General features: G+C 37.4%; 2 protein-coding genes across 4 annotated transcripts in view; one reads left to right on the top strand and one right to left on the bottom strand.

The window, feature by feature from the left end:
• Dis3 (exosome complex exonuclease RRP44-like protein Dis3) overlaps nucleotides 1–849 on the top strand; it is an 87,636-nt gene extending 86,787 nt beyond the window's left edge. The window contains exons 18-19 of one of the 3 annotated variants that reach the window (XM_069842593.1): nucleotides 519–666; nucleotides 747–849. In XM_069842593.1, coding sequence (XP_069698694.1) covers nucleotides 519–653 — 135 coding nt within the window. In that variant the 3' untranslated portion in view covers nucleotides 654–666; nucleotides 747–849. The remainder of the gene's footprint in view (nucleotides 1–518; nucleotides 667–746) is intronic. The other 2 variants (XM_069842591.1, XM_069842592.1) reach the window with 2 other exon arrangements.
• Nucleotides 850–2,931: 2,082 nt separating this feature from the next.
• mRpS6 (mitochondrial ribosomal protein S6) lies at nucleotides 2,932–20,014 on the bottom strand. The gene is made up of 4 exons (XM_069842597.1): nucleotides 19,834–20,014; nucleotides 12,519–12,658; nucleotides 4,450–4,611; nucleotides 2,932–3,170 (listed from the first exon to the last, which is right to left on the bottom strand). The coding sequence occupies exons 1-4, from the start codon at nucleotides 19,876–19,878 to the stop codon at nucleotides 3,062–3,064; spliced, it is 456 nt and encodes a 151-aa protein (XP_069698698.1). The 5' UTR covers nucleotides 19,879–20,014; the 3' UTR covers nucleotides 2,932–3,061.
• Nucleotides 20,015–20,043: the final 29 nt, after the last annotated feature.

Here is a 20,043-nt window from a genome sequence, read left to right on the forward strand (position 1 = left end):
CGTATGGGCGAATCCAGAAATGCATATAGAGTGTTAGTTGGGAGACCGGAGGGAAAAAGACCTTTAGGGAGGCCGAGGCGTAGATGGGAAGATAATATTAAAATGGATTTGAGGGAGGTGGGGTATGATGATAGAGACTGGATTAATCTTGCACAGGATAGGGACCGCTGGCGGGCTTATGTGAGGGCGGCAATGAACCTTCGGGTTCCTTAAAAGCCATTTGTAAGTAAGTAAGTTCTTTTCGATGTATGTATTTAGCAGTGACTACATGTACAACTGCAATTCGATTCAGAACAAACTTTCTTAAAATAGGGAATTCTTCAGTGAAATGGCCCCTAGTCAATCCATCGACTGTTGAAAGAAATGGGACAATGTTGGAAAAATAATTCAGAGAAATTGATTCGTCATCATGTTCGTCGTATGTCTAAATATTTTGGAATAACAGCGATAAATTTAATTTTGTCTGTATTTCTACATAGAAAAGAGTTGACCAATAGTGACTGTCATGCTGGTTTCAGATCCCAGACTTCAGTGTACCATCTCTGGACACCACCAAGCGGAAAGATAGTGATTTGCAAGAAGAAATGGACGTATCGGAAGAAATCAAGACTCCACGTAAAGAGAAATCCTCAAAAAAGATGAAGACAAAATGATTTGAATGAGTAGGTGAGTTTGTTTATATGACTCTGTAGTGGAATTGAGGTTGAGGTATATTCCAAAGTGTAGAGGGAAGTAGACTATGCTAGTTTTTCTTTTTTTCTTTCAGATTGAGGTGTGCTGTCCTGTTGTACAAAAATGTCACCATTTATATGTATGTACTTTTAATAAACGCCAAAATATTTGTATGAAGTATTCTTTCTGTCTCTGAAAGTTAGCAATGGGATGAAATTATGTGAACAAGTGTAATCTTCACACTTTCCTTCCCCTAAAATTCACATAAAAAAACACAGGCATATTTTCTATATCTCTATGTTTGCGAACAGTTTCCTGTAATTTCGAGGGAAAAATTGTTCCGGGGCCGGGTATCGAACCCGGGACCTTTGGTTAAACGTACCAACGCTCTCCCACTGAGCTACCTGGGAACTCTACCCGACACCGATCCAATTTTTCCTCTATATCCACAGACCTCAAAGTGGGCTGACAACCGTCAAGCAACCAACATTTGAGTGCACACTAATACTTCGATACCCGGCCCCGGAACAATTTTTCCCTCGAAATTATTCAAATTAACTTTACAGGGAGTTATTCCTGAAAGCTTAATTTGCAGTTTCCTGTAATTTCGTATTGAGTAATTTTTCATTAACACAGTTTCTGTAGGCAGTTTACTGAAGGATCTAAAATTTATAGATAACGAATCATAGTAATTCATTAATCCACCAAACTCCTTCAAAGGCAGTAATAGCAAAATAATAATAATCATCATCTTCACAGGTTATAGTCCTTTGAAGAACTGTTACAGTCTACCAAAGTTTTCTTCCCACCGTTTCTTATGACGTCCTAACGACCTTTTTCTTGTTAGAGTATAATTCAGGATTGCTTTTGGTATTCTGTTGTTTTGCTTTCGATTTACATGTTGGAGCCATTGGTTTGATATTGATGTATGTGATCCAGAATAAGTATCATTTGGAGCTCGTTCAAGACATCTTCATTTCTTTTCCTGTCCCATTTCGTATAACCTGCTGTGCGGCACATGAACTTCATTTCACTGGAAGTAATGCGATTTTCATCACGTCTCCGAAGAGTCTAAGCCTCAGTGCCATAACACAGATCAGATCTCGCCAAGATTTATAATGACAGAGGCGTATATGTCTTTGGACTAATGATGTTTCATAATGCTGTTGGTGCTACCCATACATTTATAAATTTAAGAATTTTGTCGGTATATCTGATTCTGCCATAAATTATATTTTATAAGCAAGATAACTGAATTCATTTATTCTTTCTAATATTTGATTACTTACTTACAAAGGGGTTTTAAGAAACCCAGAAATTCATTGCCACCCTCACATAAGCTTGCCATCGGTTCCTATCCTAAGCAAGGTTAATCCAGTCCCTAGCATCATATCCCATCTCCCTCAAATCCATTTTAATGATTTTCCTCCCATCTACGTCTCGGCCTTCCCAAATGTATTTTCTGTCAGGTCTCTCAACTAACACTCTATACACATTTCTGGATTCACCCATACGTGCTATATGCCCTGTCCATCTCAAACGTCTGCATTTAATGTTCCTAATTACGTTAGGTGAAGAATACAACGCGTGTAGTTCTGCTTTGTGTAACTTTCTCCATTCTCCTGTAACTTCATCCCTCTTAGCCCCAAATATTTCCTTAAGCACCTTATTCTCAAACATCCTTATCCTCTGTTCCTCTCTCAAAGTGACAGTCCAAGTTTAACAACCATACAGAACAACCGGTAATATAACTGTTTTATAAATTCTAACTTTCAGTTTTTTTTAAAGCAGACTAGATGACAAAAGCTTCTCAACCGAATAATAATAGGCATTTCCCATATTTATTCTACATTTAATTTCCTCTCGCTAATATTTTGTTACTGATACAAATTTTGCTTCGTATTGGTTCTAACTGAAAGTTACACATGCCTCGGCAGAGGTAAACGATCATCCAACTGGAATAGCGGTGTCACGTGGTCAGCACAATGATCCCCCAACTGGTTAGCTGGCTTTCGAAACCAGATTTTGCTGCCTATCGTAGCTCCCCAAATTCATCACGATGTTGGGTGGGCATCAGTCCCATACTTATTCATATATCCCTCTCATCATCTCTCTCTTATTCTATCTGTCTTTTCTGCCCCTCTTCTTCTCCATCTCTCCACTAAATATTATCACAGGGTAGAGGAATGCACGTACATTTCCACATGTGCAGAAATTTTGCGGTTGTGTTTTGAAGGAAGCATTCTTCATAATAGCACATCTTTGCTAATAAATTAATAACAGATTTTATTGAAATTTACCAGCAAAAATCTACTTTTTGCTACAAACTTACATTTTATATACAAAACATAAAAATGATTGAAAAGTTCCTTCCCACTTTGCAGTCGATTTATTTCTGAAATGGATAATAATCTAATCCTGTGTTGTACTTGAATCTATGTTTCTCTGATTTCTTGATTACTTTCTTGCTGTCTTCTATCATCTTCTGTACATCTTTCCTGTAAAAGAAGAAAAGGTACCGTCAGTACTGTCTGTAAGAATGTTTTCAAGTGAGTAAAGTGTTTCTGCGTTGCAGAAGCAAATGGGTCAGGACAATGTTGCATCCATCACGTTCTTTTTTCTTCAACCAGTTCAGGATTTTATCGAAGACTGCGCAATAAAACATAAATACAGTCAACTTCGCATATAGCGAACCTCTGCAGACTTGCATATTTCATTCACTATATCGTGGCCTCTCCCCTAACCTTAAATGACAGAAATGGATGAAATTGTGAACAAGAAAATAAAATATTTCATTTTTGTGGAATGGATTACACTGTATACTGTTACTCACAGTTGATTTACTTAAACTATGCTGACGACCCATGTCCGCTTGCGAAAGACCACGTTCAATATCACTTATAGTATTTGCCTTATCTACCAAGGAAAACTCCTTATGCTTCGACATTTTTATACAGTACATTCACTGTTGGAACACTAGATCAGGTAGAACTGACATATGCTGTTATGGTGTGACTGCATACTCAGCCTTGGAATTTCCAGGGTCACTTAATGGAAACTGGGAGAGGGTTGATGGAGTTTGAAAGCCATCGGAATCTTGCCTTCATTTATGCACTGGACATAATGTTCTTCCAATTTTAATAAAAGAAGGCAATTTCATTTTCCGTTTTTTTCAATGCTATCTGTCATAATGGAAATGTTTCTGAGAACAAAAGGCAACCCTTTGACGGTGGAGGATTAGAAATAACAGTTGAGTAGAGTGCCTGAGAACAGAATGTTAACCCTTCAACAGTGAAATGAGGCAAGGTCGTCACGCATTACCTGGATTTACAATACAGCTCATTGTCTAGGATTCACTAATCCTACCTTTGTCCTTTGACTAAAGGAGTAAGAAACTTAAAATGTTATGCAAATCTGGCTTTCAGGTAGAAGCTCCCTGAGAAGCAGGCTTGAATAATTACAAGGGAAAAATGGTATGTTGTTCTCAACACATTCTTTCAATTTTATACAAGAAGGCCTGACTTCAAATAAGAATTTGTCAGGATAAAAGGTTCTCTATAACCGAAGCGAGGGTTCACTATAAACGGAAATATTAATGTACTTTTTAATGTATGCGGGTCGGGACCAACGATTTAGGTTCAATATATCCAGAGTTGACTGTATTACCCTGTTTTATTCATTTGAAGTTAACTTCTTTCTTTGAATGATTCTTGGTTCTATTTGTACACACCACCAATGGTTAACCAAAGTCTCGGGATTTCTAGTTTGTATTCTTACCTATAGGCAGGGGGCTGCATCTCTTCATCCAGTGTGCACTCTATCTCCGGCAGCACCTCCTGCTTGAAGATTGTCCTCCTCACGATATCCACATCTCTGCCATATTCATCCTCAAGAACACTGATGGCTGTCGGGGGGCATATGAAGTGCACAACGAAGCAACTGCAACATAAGAATGGCTACACTACTATTTCTTCTTCAAAATGATGTAAAGCATGTTATCCTTTCTGCATCCCTAAGCAAACAACCCAGAGGCAAGTATAAACCGGCATAAGTAGAATGATTTAAACACCTTTTTAAGTGTGATTCACACTTCACGTCGTCATATCAATCAGTCTTCTTAATGTATCCAGCTGTTTGCTGACAACATAAAGTCCACTATAGTCCACTGTAGTCTATTCAGTTGTTGTTTTTCACGAGAAATGAGGGGTATTTTGATCAGTGTTCATTATAGATGCCTGTTGCTAGTAGCCAGAGGTGGGGTGTAGTCAATATATACTGCAGAACTGTGTCTTCTGCAACTGGTACTGATGATTTTAATTTACTTCTTTGTGGTTTATGGATGGACAGTATAGAAGATTATTACACCACAGACAATAGTAGGATTATCAGAAATGTGAAATCGGTGTAGGTACAATTGAGTGACAATGTGACCTGTTCTGGCTCTTGTTAAAAATGTTTGAACATGTCTGTGCAAGTTTTTGTACATTTCCAGGTCATTTGATTTCTTTTGTACAGACTGTAAAATTTTTTCTTTGTCAGAAGAAAGCCAATTGTTGATCCATAGGTTTATAAAATGAGACTTTACTGAAGCAAAAGCACTGGGTAGGGATATCACTTGAAGAGGTCTTGGTTGCAAATAAATGTTATGTTTTATTTAACGACGCTCGCAACTGCAGAGGTTATATCAGCGTCACCGGATGTGCCGGAATTTTGTCCCGCAGGAGTTCTTTTACATGCCAGTAAATCTACTGACATGAGCCTGTCGCATTTAAGCACACTTAAATGCCATCGACCTGGCCCGGGATCGAACCCGCAACCTTGGGCATAGAAGGCCAGCGCTATACCAACTCGCCAATCAGGTCGACGGTTGCAAATATGTTGCCTGTTTCTCGTTTCCAGGTATACCACAATGACTAGGTATCCATTGAAATGTTATTTCCTTTTGGAGTTCTTTTAGTTTACTTAGTTGTTTCTGAATTGGAATAATTCTATGTGCGTATAGGTTTGGTACATATTTAATTATATTAAATATACCCCCTTGGAGTCGGTAAGTATGCAAATAGATTTTTCAGAAATTTGAGTAACACACTGAAGAGCAGCATCAATAGCTAGCAATTCAGTGTCAAGACTGGAGGAGGATGAACATGGTATGAAATAACTTTCTTGATATTTTGGAATATAATACCCTGCTCCTTATGTCGCATTATTAGGATTTAGAGATCCATCTGTATAAATTTGAAGGTGATACTTATATGTCCTGCAGAGTAGTTCCATGGCATCGAACTTAAGAATGTAGGGAGGATCATTTTTGGAATGATTTCCTGGAATTTGTATGCTATGTTCTGGAATCACCCATTTCCACAGAGAAATTTCGTTCACAACTGGAGTTCTAGCAATGAGTGTGTCTGTGATATAGACTGGTATTTGTTCTTTGTTTATTTTATAGAAATTACACAGGATATTATCTGAGTTTGAAGAATATCTGAGATCTGAATGAGGCTTGCAATTTTAAATGTTTTTTAGATCCTTTTTGTAATACATGGTGTCTGATTGGTTGAATATTACATTCAATTTCTAGGGCAACAGTTGATGTGGTTTTTGATACTCCTAGACATAATCTTAAGGCTGAATTTTGAAGAACAGATATTTTTTGTAGATGAGTTGCTGATGCTCCTCCCCATATTTCACATCCATAGGTCAATTTTGATCGTATATAAGCATTATAAAACAGATGCATTGTCGTGATATCTGATCCCTATTCCTTATTAGCTATCATAAAATGCTGCTAGATAAATTAGATTATTATGGAATTAAAGATGTTGCACACCAATGGTTTCACTCATATCTCATAGATAGGAAACAGAAAGTTGAAATCATTACAACTATGAAATCTACATCGACATGGGGAACTATTAATAATGGAATTCCTCAAGGATCAATATTAGGTCCCCTACTTTTTCTAGTGTGGCTGCAAAAGGGTATCTGTCGGATACAGAGGGGAGAGCAATTAATCCTTCCCATTGAAGGCTTTAAGGAACCAACTTGGACAAATACCCAATGTCCCATCCCTACCTTCCCGTGGCGCAGCTGTTAGTAAGCATAATTTTACGAGCTGAACTAAAGGGAGGGGCTACTCATCCATTAGCACTGGTCAGCTTGATGAGTTAAATCCCTCTTTACCCTTTCCTATCCAGTCCTCTGACTGAACTCATACTTTCTTCGACCCCGACGGCATTAGAGCATTCGAGGCCTAGGGGTTCATTTCCCTTTCCTTCCTCCTCTTTCTACTTTTCTGTTCCTAGTGCTGACCTGCTATGGCACTAAAATCGTCCTCCAGTGGCTTAAGGAGGGAAAGCTGGTGATCAACAAGATCTCCCAGCTAGGTCCAATGGACCCGTCGACCAACAGCAGGTGTGGTCCTCCAGACATTCTGGGGGTTGTGTGTGAATGAAGTAGCCACCAAAACGTTAAAATATGGTGTTCACTTAAATCGGCTACAACTTGCCAAAATCTGTGCTTCAGTGGCTGGTCATGATAATATCTTTGAAAAATATTGGAGTGCAAGAGGTCAAAATGACTTTATTGTCAAACGCCTGGCATTAGAAAACAACAACAACTTTTTCTAGTGTTTATAAATGATCTTGCCACCCCTAATAAGAGATGTAGGTCATCCCATATTATTTGCAGATGACACAAGTATAGTAATTACAGCCAATAACTCCAACACATTCCAATCTTCAACAGAGGAAATTCTCCTCAAAATATGTGACTGGTTCTCAGTCAATAAACTGGTATTAACTTGGAACAAAACTAACATAATTCAATTTAAATCCTGTGCAAATTCAACCTCGCAAATTTCTAGCGCAATAATTAACAACAGATCCCTATTAGAAACAACGACACCAAATTTCTTGGCTTAAAAATCGATAATGTGTTAAATTGGAAAATCATATTAAAGAAATTACCCCCAAACTAAATTAAGCTTGTTTTGCTATTAGATCTATGCAAAAGATAGTAAATATCAATACCTTAAAAACAATATACTTTGCATACTTCCACTCGGTAATGAGTTTTGGAATAATATTCTGGGGAAATTCCACAGATAGTAACAGTATATTTCTATTACAAAAAAGAGTAATTAGAATAATAGTAGATGCCAAATCTAGGGAATCTTGTAGGACTATTTTCAAAAAACTACAAATAATGCCCGTGGCTTGTCAGTATATCTTTTCATTAATAGTCTTCCTCGTATGTAATCGTGAAAACTTTGTAACTAATTCAACAGTTCATAGCATAAAGACACGTCAAAAAAATGACTTTCATACTCCATCAGCAAGTCTATCGTGCTATCAAAAAGGAGTGCGTTATATGGCAGTAAAAATTTTTAATAGCCTCCCTATCGATATAAAAAATGAAACTCAAAACATAAGGTTATTTAGGGCCAAATTAAAGAAGTACCTAATTTCTCACGCCTTCTATTCTGTAGGTGAATTCATGACATTCAATAACGCTTCATGAAATTGATACTAAAACTTTGTGTTGTACTAGTAGACTATATTGTAAATCTCGTCTGTATATATGTTTCATCTAGACTGTGACTATAAATTAAGACTTTATAATAGTATTAAGTTTTTTGACTTGTTCCATATTCTAGCTGTAAAGCAATGTATGAATACCATGGAATGTTAATAAATACAATACATTGCGAAGCAACATTGGTTAAATGTGTTCTGCACTTGGAAGAAGGCCAACAATTTTCAAGAGGATCCAGTTCTGTGCGTGCATACAGACAACACATTTTGCTGAGATGGCTTATGACGTATTGACACCTGATTTGATGCCTCTAGATTACTTTCTCTGGGAACACATCAAGAGTTGTGTATATGATGCCCCAATGGAAATAGAAGTGCTCCTGGTCGCCAGGATTGCAGCTTGTGCCACATTATGCAGCACAGGAGTCGACATTGTGTGCATCTTTGGCCCAAAGAGTGCAGTTGTGTGACGTAACCTACAGCCAGCAGTGGCATATTTAGCAGTGTGAGTAAAGTTGACATATGTCATTAAAAATTAATTATGTAAAAGTTGGCTTTTCTATTTAAGCATTATTAACTGCACTAAAATTTGTTTAACAATTAGTAATTAATGTTGAAAATAAGCTTTTTAAAGAAAATTAAACAGACATGTATAAATATAAGATTAAAAAAAGCCATAAACAATAATACTTAGGCCGTGTCTCAAAGCTCAAGTCCATACTACACACTAGTGACTATAATCTTTTCGCTGTAAGAAAAATTCTAATATAAACAATAGCACGTGACTGAAGTGAGGCTTCATTGGCCGCTGTTTGGCGCCATAGATTCTCAGTACGTGTTCCCGCCTACTGTTGTACATTCTGTTTCATGTTAAACATTTCCCGTTACCCGTCAAGTAGACCTAACCTCACTACTATGCATTCATTTGCTTAGGAAACATTTACTTTTATAATTACTGTAATTAAAACTCACTTAACTTAATATATACACTTAAAACTATTTTGTTTTTGTCCGCTTTTGAGAGGGTTTCCACACTTATGATTAATAACCACACACACCGAGGATGCAGAAGCCATACTTCAGCACCATGTGCTTACATGAACAACTACGAGCTCAAGTGATGCCAGCTTGTTACAGGAACAGACTACCTCGGTATTACTGTTGGTATTCATCCGCGTTCATAGTACATAACAAAATATAAAAGTAGCGTTTCTTTTACATAGCGTTTTACATATGAGCGAGGTTATATGTTTCATCGTATTTAACAACTAGAATTCAATTTTTTATTTTCACATAATATAAGATTATGGTTTCCAAATACGAACTATATTCTCCTGCGTAATGTGAGTGTTTCGACTGGGAGCCAATCATGGATATGACAGCATCGTGCTTATGTTTACATTAGGATTTTTCTTACAGCGAAAACAGTATAGCAACTAGGTGACTTGTAAACTACACACTAGGGGGCTTTGGAAATGTATGCTTGAAATATGGCCTTCTTCATACACTATTTTTCTAAAAACCATGACATCACGGTGCAGCACTAAATTAAGAAGGCAGTGTCCTAATGCACTTTCATTACGAGTTATATGGAAATGATAAGGGCTTAATATAATATTACAGTAATGTTTAAAACATTGTACAGAAGGTACTAACAATGTCAGTGTTCAAAGTTAACGTGTTATTCTACATTATATTTACATTATTTCACTTCCAACGCATTTTCAGATTTCATAACCCCATTTGCTGATGAGGTATCCATGTTTATTTAGGCCGTGTCTCAAAGCTCCAGTCTATACTACATGCTAATAACTAGGAACTAGCTGACTTGTATACTACACACTAGAGAGCTATGAACATGCATGCTGGAATCATGGCCTTCTTCATAGACTATTTTTCTCAATGTCGTGAAATTACGGTATAGCACTAAATTAAGAAGGCAGTGTCCTAATGCAGTTTCATTACGAATTATCAGCTGTTATTTTTTGGAAATTCGATTCCTGTGTTTATAAACAGTTTTCCAGTAAACAGTTCATGAAACTTGATTGTCAGGTTTATGAACTGAATGGTAATTTCGTCAGACACTAGAAAAGAAATGTAGAAAGATGTAAAATTGTAAAAGATGTTCAAAAGATATCTATGAAAATTACGTTCAGCTATCAACAATCAAAATACTCGTATATGTGGAAAAGATAAGATCCTGAAATATTACAATATTAAAAAAATGTAATGCTAGATATCAACAATGTCAATGTTCCAAGTTAACGTGTTATTCTACATTGAACTCGCATTTTATTTCCAAAGCATCATCAGATTTCATAACCCCCAATTGTTAATGAGGTATCCATGTTTGTTTTGTATACAAGTCAACAACCAAGTAAGCATTTTCGTTTACTAGCTGCTACGGACTTGATTGCTATTCATTACGTAGCTTTGGATCGTAACTTCTGACGTCACATCCGGCTATTTAGTCAACAATCTAGTTCACTTCAGCTGAAAATGAAGCTTTGAGACACGGCCTTAGTGAACAAGTCAACAATCAAGCAAGCATTTTCGTTGACTAGCTACTACAGACTTGATTGCTATGCACTATGTAGCTTTGGATCATAACTTTCTGACGTCACATCCGGCTATTTAGTCAACAATCTAGTTCACTTCAGCTGAAAATGTAGCTTTGAGACACGGCCTTAGTATTGCAGTTGCCCTGGTATCCCCTAAAACCTTATGAAGAGTTTGCGGGAAAAACAATGAATGTCACAGTTTTCTTAAGGTTGATGTCATTATCTAATTCAATGGATTACTGCGAAATTTAATGTTGTTCTTATGAAAAATGGTAAAAAGGAGAATTATCACCACGAATACAGTAATCCTGTCCTTTATTTTCTATAGAAACAGCACTACATCTTGCAGTTATAGACTCAATTATATCATTATGTAATCCTTAACAGAAATGCGACATTCATTGTTTTTCCCGAAAGCTCTTCATATGGAATTGGAAAGCTTTATTTAGAGCCTACTCATGGTTAAAACGACATTGAACTAATATTACACTTTCAAATTCTGCAAACCACAACACACATTTTGCTCATTGCCTTGCAGTAAACAGCAGTTTGTTTATTCAGTCATTGCTGAGGGACAATTTGACTTCTTTTGTTCGTAAAAACAATTATGTTGTTGTTTTCTAATGCTAGGCATTTGACAATAAAGTCATTTGACCTCTTGCACTCCAATATTTTTCAAAGATATTATCATGACCAGCCACTGAAGCACAGATTTTGAGGTGTTCCGAATCCATTGCTTGGTTTGAGTTGCACAATGGACAGCTAGGGGACTGATTTATTCCAATTCTATGCAGATGTTTGGCCAAACAATCATGGCTTGGTGCCAATCTAAATGCAGCTACAGACGATTTTCGTGGTAAATCGGGAATTAACTGTGGTTTATGATGCAAACAATTACATAAGCTCCCATATTTTAACATCATAATATTGAAACTAAAATAAATTTTGTGTCACTCCTAATACAGCGATATGTCTTTCCAAACAAATCAGACTATATAACAACAGGCTGAGTAATGTAATTTCTGTATTTGGCCCTTTTATGTTCTGACAATTGATTGGTTTCTATGTATAATGCTGTTATGACATGGCATGACTTCATAAATTTTGGTTAAAGGATTCCAAAGAAACTGATTCCTTTCATATGATGAAAGAGTAATGGAACGGAGAAAAATTCTCTCCGGTGCCGGGATTTGAACCCGGGTTTTCAGCTCTACGTGCTGATGCTTTATCCACTAACCCACGCCGAATACCCACCCTGGCGTCAGACAGAATCGTCTCAGTTTAAGTTCCAAGTCAAAGTCGGTTCGAAGTCGGGACTCGAAATCGTCTGCAGACGACTTAGGTACCGGGGGGGGGGGTGTTGTACTCGGTAGAGCAGTTGCCACGCTGCGATCTGTTGAGATTCATCCCTTTGCTTGGAGGATTCGTTAAAGGATTTAAAGTGTGCTCATTCCAATTACGGGGCCTCGGAAGAGTCCCGTATCGTTATTTTTCGTCACTACCTCCCCGTGCCGGGAGTGGGTAATTTGCGCGCCTGCTGCCTTCCTTGGATGTGGTATCATCATATTATGACGCAGAATATCTGCATGGAAATATCATATGTACTTCGGTACATTAAAATAATATATATGATTCCTTTCACTTTTAATATGGAGTCACAGTGTTATTGGCCGACTTTCAACAGTTCCTTCCGGACTTAAGACTAGGAACCAGAAATGTCCCAGACTGGTATTATATGCACATTATGTCTCACCTTCCCTGTCTGTGTACTAAGCTGTGAGCCCTCATTTTGTAGGGCAGGTCTCCAGAACCGAGATTCTCTATCTTTCGAATAATTCCTCCCTTACTGAATATGGATTCTGCTGAACGTTTCAGAGTCGTTATAATCTCAGGCTGAAACAAAAAATCAAGACACTAAATTATTAAGCATTCTCTACAAATACTGACAATTTTCGTGGTCATATACAATGCTTGTGCAGGGCCTATTTACATTTACATAGATCTAATAGGTTTTGTTATAAATGTTCTACTTCGTTATAGTTCAGCTCATAGCATTGCTTACTTACTTACTTACAAATGGCTTTTAAGGAACCCGAAGGTTCATTGCCGCCCTCACATAAGCCCGCCATCCTGTGCAAGATTAATCCAGTCTCTATCATCATACCCCACCTCCCTCAAATCCATTTTAATATTATCCTCCCATCTACGTCTCGTCCTCCCCAAAGGTATTTTTCCCTCCGATCTCCCAACTAACACTCTATATGCATTTCTGGATTCGCCCATATGTGCTACATGCCCTGCCCATTGCAAACGTCTGGATTTAATGTTTATAAATTTCGCTATATAATGCACTTCCACCCTCTTCTATTAATTCTGCTGGAATTTGATCGATACCTGGAGACTTGTACTTTTTCAGATTTTCTATCGCAATTTCGACTTCTGAAAGCATGGGTTCGGGTATAAATGGCTCAGCAGTTTGTATTTCAATTTCGTCCCTATCATTTCTATTTGGCCTATGTACATTTAGTAGTTGCGCAAAATAGTTTTTCCATCTGTTTAGGATTGATGGAGAGTCTGCAAGCAAGTCACCATTCTCATCCTTGATCACGTTTATCCTTGGCTGATATCCGTTCTTAAATTCCTTTATACCCTTATATAAATCTCGAATGTTTTTATTCTTACTATTTGTTTCTACCTCATTCAGTTTTTCCTTCAAGTAACCTCTCTTTTTATTCCTAAGTGTACGACTTGCTTCCCGTCTTTCATTGAAATAATTATCTCTCTTCTCCTCAACTGGATCCTGTAAGAATTTCAATTTTGCCTGTTTCCTTCTTTCTACTACCATGCAACAATCTTCATCAAACCACGGTTTCTTTTTCTTAGTTTCATAATAACCTATGCTCTGCTCAGCTGCAATTTTGATACTATCTCTGATATTTTCCCACACGCTGTTAACATCTAATTCTTTCTCAACTTCGTCGGAACTTTCTAAAGTGGCAAACCTATTCGAAATTGCGACCTGATAATTTTGCTTAGTTTCCTCGTCCTTTAATTTCAAAATATTGAATTTAGTAATATTAACTTGTTGCTCTACTCGCTTGGCTACTGATAGTCTTTCTCTTAATTCTCCAATTACCAAATAATGGTCAGAATTACAGTCTGCACCCCTGAAAGTTCGAATGTCTACTATACTAGTGTGTCTCCGTTTATCTATCAAGATGTGATCTATTTGGTTGTGTGTCAATCCGTCTGGAGAAGTCCAAGTATATTGGGGAAAGTTATACTTTTGACAATTAAATTTTTCGACGTGGCAAAGTTGACTAATCTAACTCCATTGTCACTACTAGCTACGTGTAGGCTCTCTTTTCCAATAGTTGGTCTAAAAATATCCTCCTGTCCTACTTTAGCGTTGAAATCCTCCAATAAAATTTTCATGTGATATCTAGGGAACTGATCAAAAGTATGTTCCAATTCCTCATAGAAGCTATCCTTTATATGGTCGTCTTTCTCTTCTGTAGGAGCGTGAGCATTTATAACTAAGATGTCGCACCATCTACCCTTAAGTACTAAATTGATAACCTGTCACTGATAAATTCGACCTTTTTTACTGCTGATTTTATTCTTTTATGAACAAAGAATCCTGTTCCTAATTGGTGATTATTGTTTCCTTCCCCATAATACAACAAGTAATCTCCTATTTGTGATATGCCATTCCCATCTAACCTGACCTCTTGTACTCCCACGAAGTCTATTCTATATCTAGCTAGTTCTTTAGCTACTAATGTTACCCCTCCTGTTCTATAAAGACTAGTTACGTTCCAAGTGCCAAATCTCAAAACCTTATTCCTTTGCTGTGGTCGTGCCAGAGAATCAGTCCTATTCCGAGGCTTATTGTAGGGATTCGTAACAAGCTGTTTTTTACGGTGATGGGTTGTTAGCCCTTCGCCCAATCCCCAAGCTGGAGGACCACCCCTTATTGGCTGTCCACGACTGCTTATTCAATATATTCACAGCTACCCTCCATATCTGGAGGCCGTCTCCTCTATCCACAACCTGAGGACGCGCCATGCCGTGGTGATAGGAACCCACTATACATGGAGCATTGCTTACAGAGTTGGCAGAGTTTCTCAAAAACCATTGCCCATGGATTTTTCAGGTTTTGGAAAAAAATTAGCGTTATTTACATTTATTCGTGTAAAAATGTTAGTAAAAATTAATTTTACTTCTTATATAAACATTTTTAAAAATATATATTATTTGAATTTTAACACTTTTATTCAATTTTATTGTCTTGTCAGCATATACCGATATTACCAGGACAAGAATCCATGCAAGTGGGATTGATGACTTGTAGTTATAGTCGCGATGCTGTTATTCCCTCTCTGCGTACGTCTTAGGAAGTGAAGGCTCTATAAAGTCTACGTAGGTAGTATCGTTCGCCATTTTTGTTCTTTCGTTGCCAAGCTACCATACGAGGAATCTATTTGCCACACCGTTTAACATTATCATGTCGTAGCTCCCATGATAATAAATCAAACGCACTGTAATTCAGCAAATAATTGAGCGGCAAATAACGTCTTCATGTGCTTTCTGCGAACGCCAACGAAAGAGCCAAAATGGCGGGCGATTATATTAAGTATTTATCGAGCCTTAAGAAATGAATAACTTCTTCGTCAGCGAATCACAAGACGCACACGTTTAAATGTAGCTGACCTGCAATGCGATTGGCTACTGGAAATTAGAGCAACGGGACTATAGTTGTTAGGTGACAGTGTAACCCTCTGCGGTGGCTGAATGGTCAGACCTTCAGACTGTCACGCAGATGGCTCAGGTTCGATTCCCGGTCAGGTCTGGGATTTTTTCATTGAAAAAATCTATAGTGACACTTGTGGCGGACAAGGTCGCAGTTGGGTTTTTCCTGGGGTTCTCCCATTTTTCCCCAAATTAGGCATTTACATCATTCTGTCATCATTTCTCCATTTCGTTATCATTCCGTAGCATTCCCTGAATGCTAGTTGGCGACGCATGGAGGATGCTGACCTAGGGACGAGTGGAGTTGCCTGCTCGAAACCTGGGTACACAGAGAACCTTAGTGTGGTCAGCCGGTGTGGGTTTGGCAATGCTTCACCAATGGGGACCAATTTTAACGTCAGGTTTGTGAATATGTAATTAATAAAAAGTGGAGGGTTTTGGGATTTTCAAAGGGGCCATTGTTGAATGTCGAAGAACTGCCATCTTTTTGTGTTAAGACACGGCATATTCTTCAGGGAGGTGAAACTGAGATAGGAGTTTCCAGTAGCAAGACTGTGCAGGCTGTTGTTTTGTTTCCCAACCACCAGAAGTGCTAAACGTTTCGATGGAATTTTTTAATTAGATACTAGTGGAAAAGATAACTGTATACGAGATATATCTCGTAGGCAACTGAAAGTCACACAGAACAAAACAGCCGCCATATTTCTTCAGAGACGAGAGCTTGATGACTATTTTACTAGTCGTTTGTATGTTTATGTTATTTAATTAAGAAAATTAATTTCATCAGAACTAATATTTTATATATATTTGTTCTGCTGAAATTTTTACTTCTCTTAATTAAATAACATAAACATAAAAAATAATAACATACATCTTTAACAGTCCTTATAATTTGATCAACGAAACCACCAATATCGCGCTCAAATGTTCAAAAGTTAAGCTTCACAGCCAGACCACCAGGAGCATACTAGTTCTCTGCTTTCCTGTTGTAACATGCACCATGCATTTCTATTATTTTGTTCTGTGATATTCTTCGAGTGGGGGAGTTGTGTATGTAGGCCTATATGTGTGTGTGTGTGTGCGTGTTTTTATACGTATAATTGTGCTACGTTTGTGAGAAATAAATTATTTTGTATTTTTTCCTTAGATACTATCATTTTTTTAAATTTAGAGTTTGTATTATTTCATGAGGTTTTAGAAATTTAAACTTTTTTTTCCGTCATTTTTCAGTAATTTTCGTTTCTGAAAAACCACAAAATTTTACCATTTTTTGGTTATTTACAAGAAGTCGTCGCTGAACGATTCACATTATTTCCAGGTTAGTTGAATCAACTCATCTAGTGAACGATATAAATCTTTAAAATACTAGGTGTCTCTCTCCCTTGTTACTTGTGAGCCATCCCAAACCCCGACCTCAACCCCTAAGAGCGCCGGTCCTTATATACCCGTCAGTCAAGGCCTTCTGACAAATAAAAGCAATTGACAATAGATATCTCAGTCATGACAACCTCATAAAATATCCTATCAATTGAATAATCGATCTTGCTACGTACAACATAATTATATTATATTATTACCCATTTCAGCGAGCACTGACGACCACTGCAAAATACGATAATTTGGTCCAGGAAGCATTGTCTTTTGGCACAAGGATGATTTATGTAACATGTTTCTAAATTATTAGTCTTTTAAATACCGGTACATTCTTTAATAAATCACTGAAAAACAAATGTAAATATAGGAAGTGGAGTGAGTACGAAATTATTATTATTTTTTGGCGCATCATTTTTACGTAAATAACGAAAAATAAAAAGGGATTATTAGAAAGTACGTACACTGCGTTTGTCAAATGCGCATCACCATGCTTTCGAAAAGGCACTTTTAAGTGCCCGACACCCCGCTTTTTTTCATCATGTGCTACAAGTCAGATCATCATCGGGGCTGCTACCCCTCTTTTTTCATCATGTGCCACATGTCGGATCATCATCGGGGCTTGCAGCCCCGACACCCCGCTTTTTTCATCATGTGCTACAAGTCAGATCATCATCGGGGCTTGCAGCCCCGATACCCCGCTTTTTTCATCATGTGCTACATGTCGGATCATCATCGGGGCTTGCAGCCCCGATACCCCGCTTTTTTCATCATGTGCTACACGTCAGATCATCATCGGGGCTGGATACCCCGCTTTTTTCATCATGTGCTACATGTCGGATCATCATCGGGGCTTGCAGCCCCGATACCCCGCTTTCTACGTCATGTGTTACACGTCGGATCATAATCGGGGCTTGCAGCCCCGATACCCCTCTTTTTACATCATGTGCTACACATCGGATCATCATCGGGGCTTGGAGCCCCGATACCCTGCTTTTTACATCATGTGCTACACGTCGGATCATCATCAAGGCTTGTAGCCCCGATACCCCGCTTTTTACATCATGTGCTACACGTAGGATCATCATCAGGGCTTGCAGCCCCAATACCCCGCTTGCTACGTGCAAAACAATTATATTATATTATTACCCATTTCAGCGAGTACTGACGACCACTGCAAAATACGATAATTTGGTCCAGGGAGCATTCTCTTATGGCACAAGGATGATTTATGTAACATGTTTCTAAATGCTACGTACAACATTATTTTATTACATTATTATTACCCATTTCAGCGAGTACTGGACGACCACTGCAAAATACGACAGTTTGGTCCAGGGAGCATTCTCTTTTGGCACAAGGATGATTTATGTAACATGTTTCTAAATTATTAGTCTTTTAAATACCGGTACATTCTTTAATAAATCACTGAAAAACAAATGTGAATACATAGGATGTGGAGTGAGTACGAAATTATTATTATTTTTTATTTTTTGGCGCATCATTTTTACGTAAATAACGACAAATAAAAACTAACATGCCACATAACATTATTTTAAGAAATACAAGAAACAAGCATGAACAATATTCACCGTTCTTAATGATCGGGGGATAGAAAAAAAACCGTATGGAATAGAAATTACATACAAATGTGCATGTAATAAACAATAAGCAAACCATCTTCGATTACTAATTCCAAAACAACGTGAATATAGCGTGGATTGTGTAGGAAAATAATTTCTTATAAGTTGCTCCCAATGTGCATCATTGTTAACTTATGAAAACAAATGAAAATTAACATGGCATATAAACACTATTTGAAGAAAGATAGGAGATATTAAGTAATATTCATCGTTCTTAATGATCTTCGGATGGAAAATAACAATGAAATATGTATAAAATAGAAATTACATACAGGTGAGCATATAAAAAACAGTAAGTAGAATTATTTATTTGATTAATAAGCTTAAATTACTCCAGGTTTAGTGTGTTGTGTAACAATAGACAATGGAATCGTTCACAGAAGTGAACTATAAATGATGTGAATCGTTTCAGTGCATCCATCTTGTGTAACAATACCCTAGAAGTGAACTATAAACGATGTGAATCGTTCAGCGACGACTTCTTACAAATAACCCATTTTTTTTTTAAGAAAAAAGCTAAAAGAGGCCATTTTACCTTTATTTTTACTTACTTACGAATGACTTTTAGAGATCCTGGAAGTCCATTGCCGCCATTGGTCCCTATCCTAAGCAAGATAAATCCAATCCCTAGCATCATGTTCCATCTCCCTCAAATCTATTTTAATATTATCCTCCCATTTACATCTCGACCTCCCCAAAGGTCTTCTTCCCTTAGGTCGTCCAATTAACACCCTAAATGCACTTCTGCATTTACTCAGACGTGCTACATGCTCTGCCTCTCTCAAACGTCTAGATTTAATGTTCCTATTATGTTGGGTGAAAAATAAAATGCGTGCAGTTTTGCGTTTTGTAACTTTGTCCTGTGACTTCATCTCTCTTAGCACCAAATATTTTCCTAAGCACCTTATTCTCGAATATTCTTAATCTCTGTTCCTCTCATAGTGAGAGTCTTAAGATTCACAACCATACGCAACAACGCTAATATGACTTTATTTTTATTTACAAATATTTAAAAATGGGCTATTCCATGTGCCATGTGTCGGAAAAGGAAAGGTCCTACACACATTTTTCTAACGAAAGATTTATTATAAATCTCGAACTCATGTTTACAACATTATGAAACATTGTAATATAGATCCACTCGCTGAATAATAGTATTTGTACGCACACTATTATTACTATTGAATCTGTGAATCAAATGAACAAGTTCTTCGTTGTATGGATTAAAGAACGAAGACCTCATAACCTCAAATTATACATAAATGTATTTTGTTAGTATCGGTACCTCAGATTACCACTTACACGAGACATAGCCCTAAGAACCAACGCTACTTCATAGTTTGGCATATTTGTAAATTGTTCTCAAAGTTGAATATTTATATTATTCCTGCACAAATTCACAATACGATATCGGACTTCTTTGTAACTCGTAATAATTGTCAACAAACTAAAATTTGCGCATGCGCACAACTGTACAAGTGTTGCCAACTTCAGTCCTATTCGCACAATCTA

This window comes from Periplaneta americana, chromosome 12 (assembly GCF_040183065.1).
Source record: "Periplaneta americana isolate PAMFEO1 chromosome 12, P.americana_PAMFEO1_priV1, whole genome shotgun sequence".
NCBI lineage: Eukaryota > Metazoa > Arthropoda > Insecta > Blattodea > Blattidae > Periplaneta > Periplaneta americana.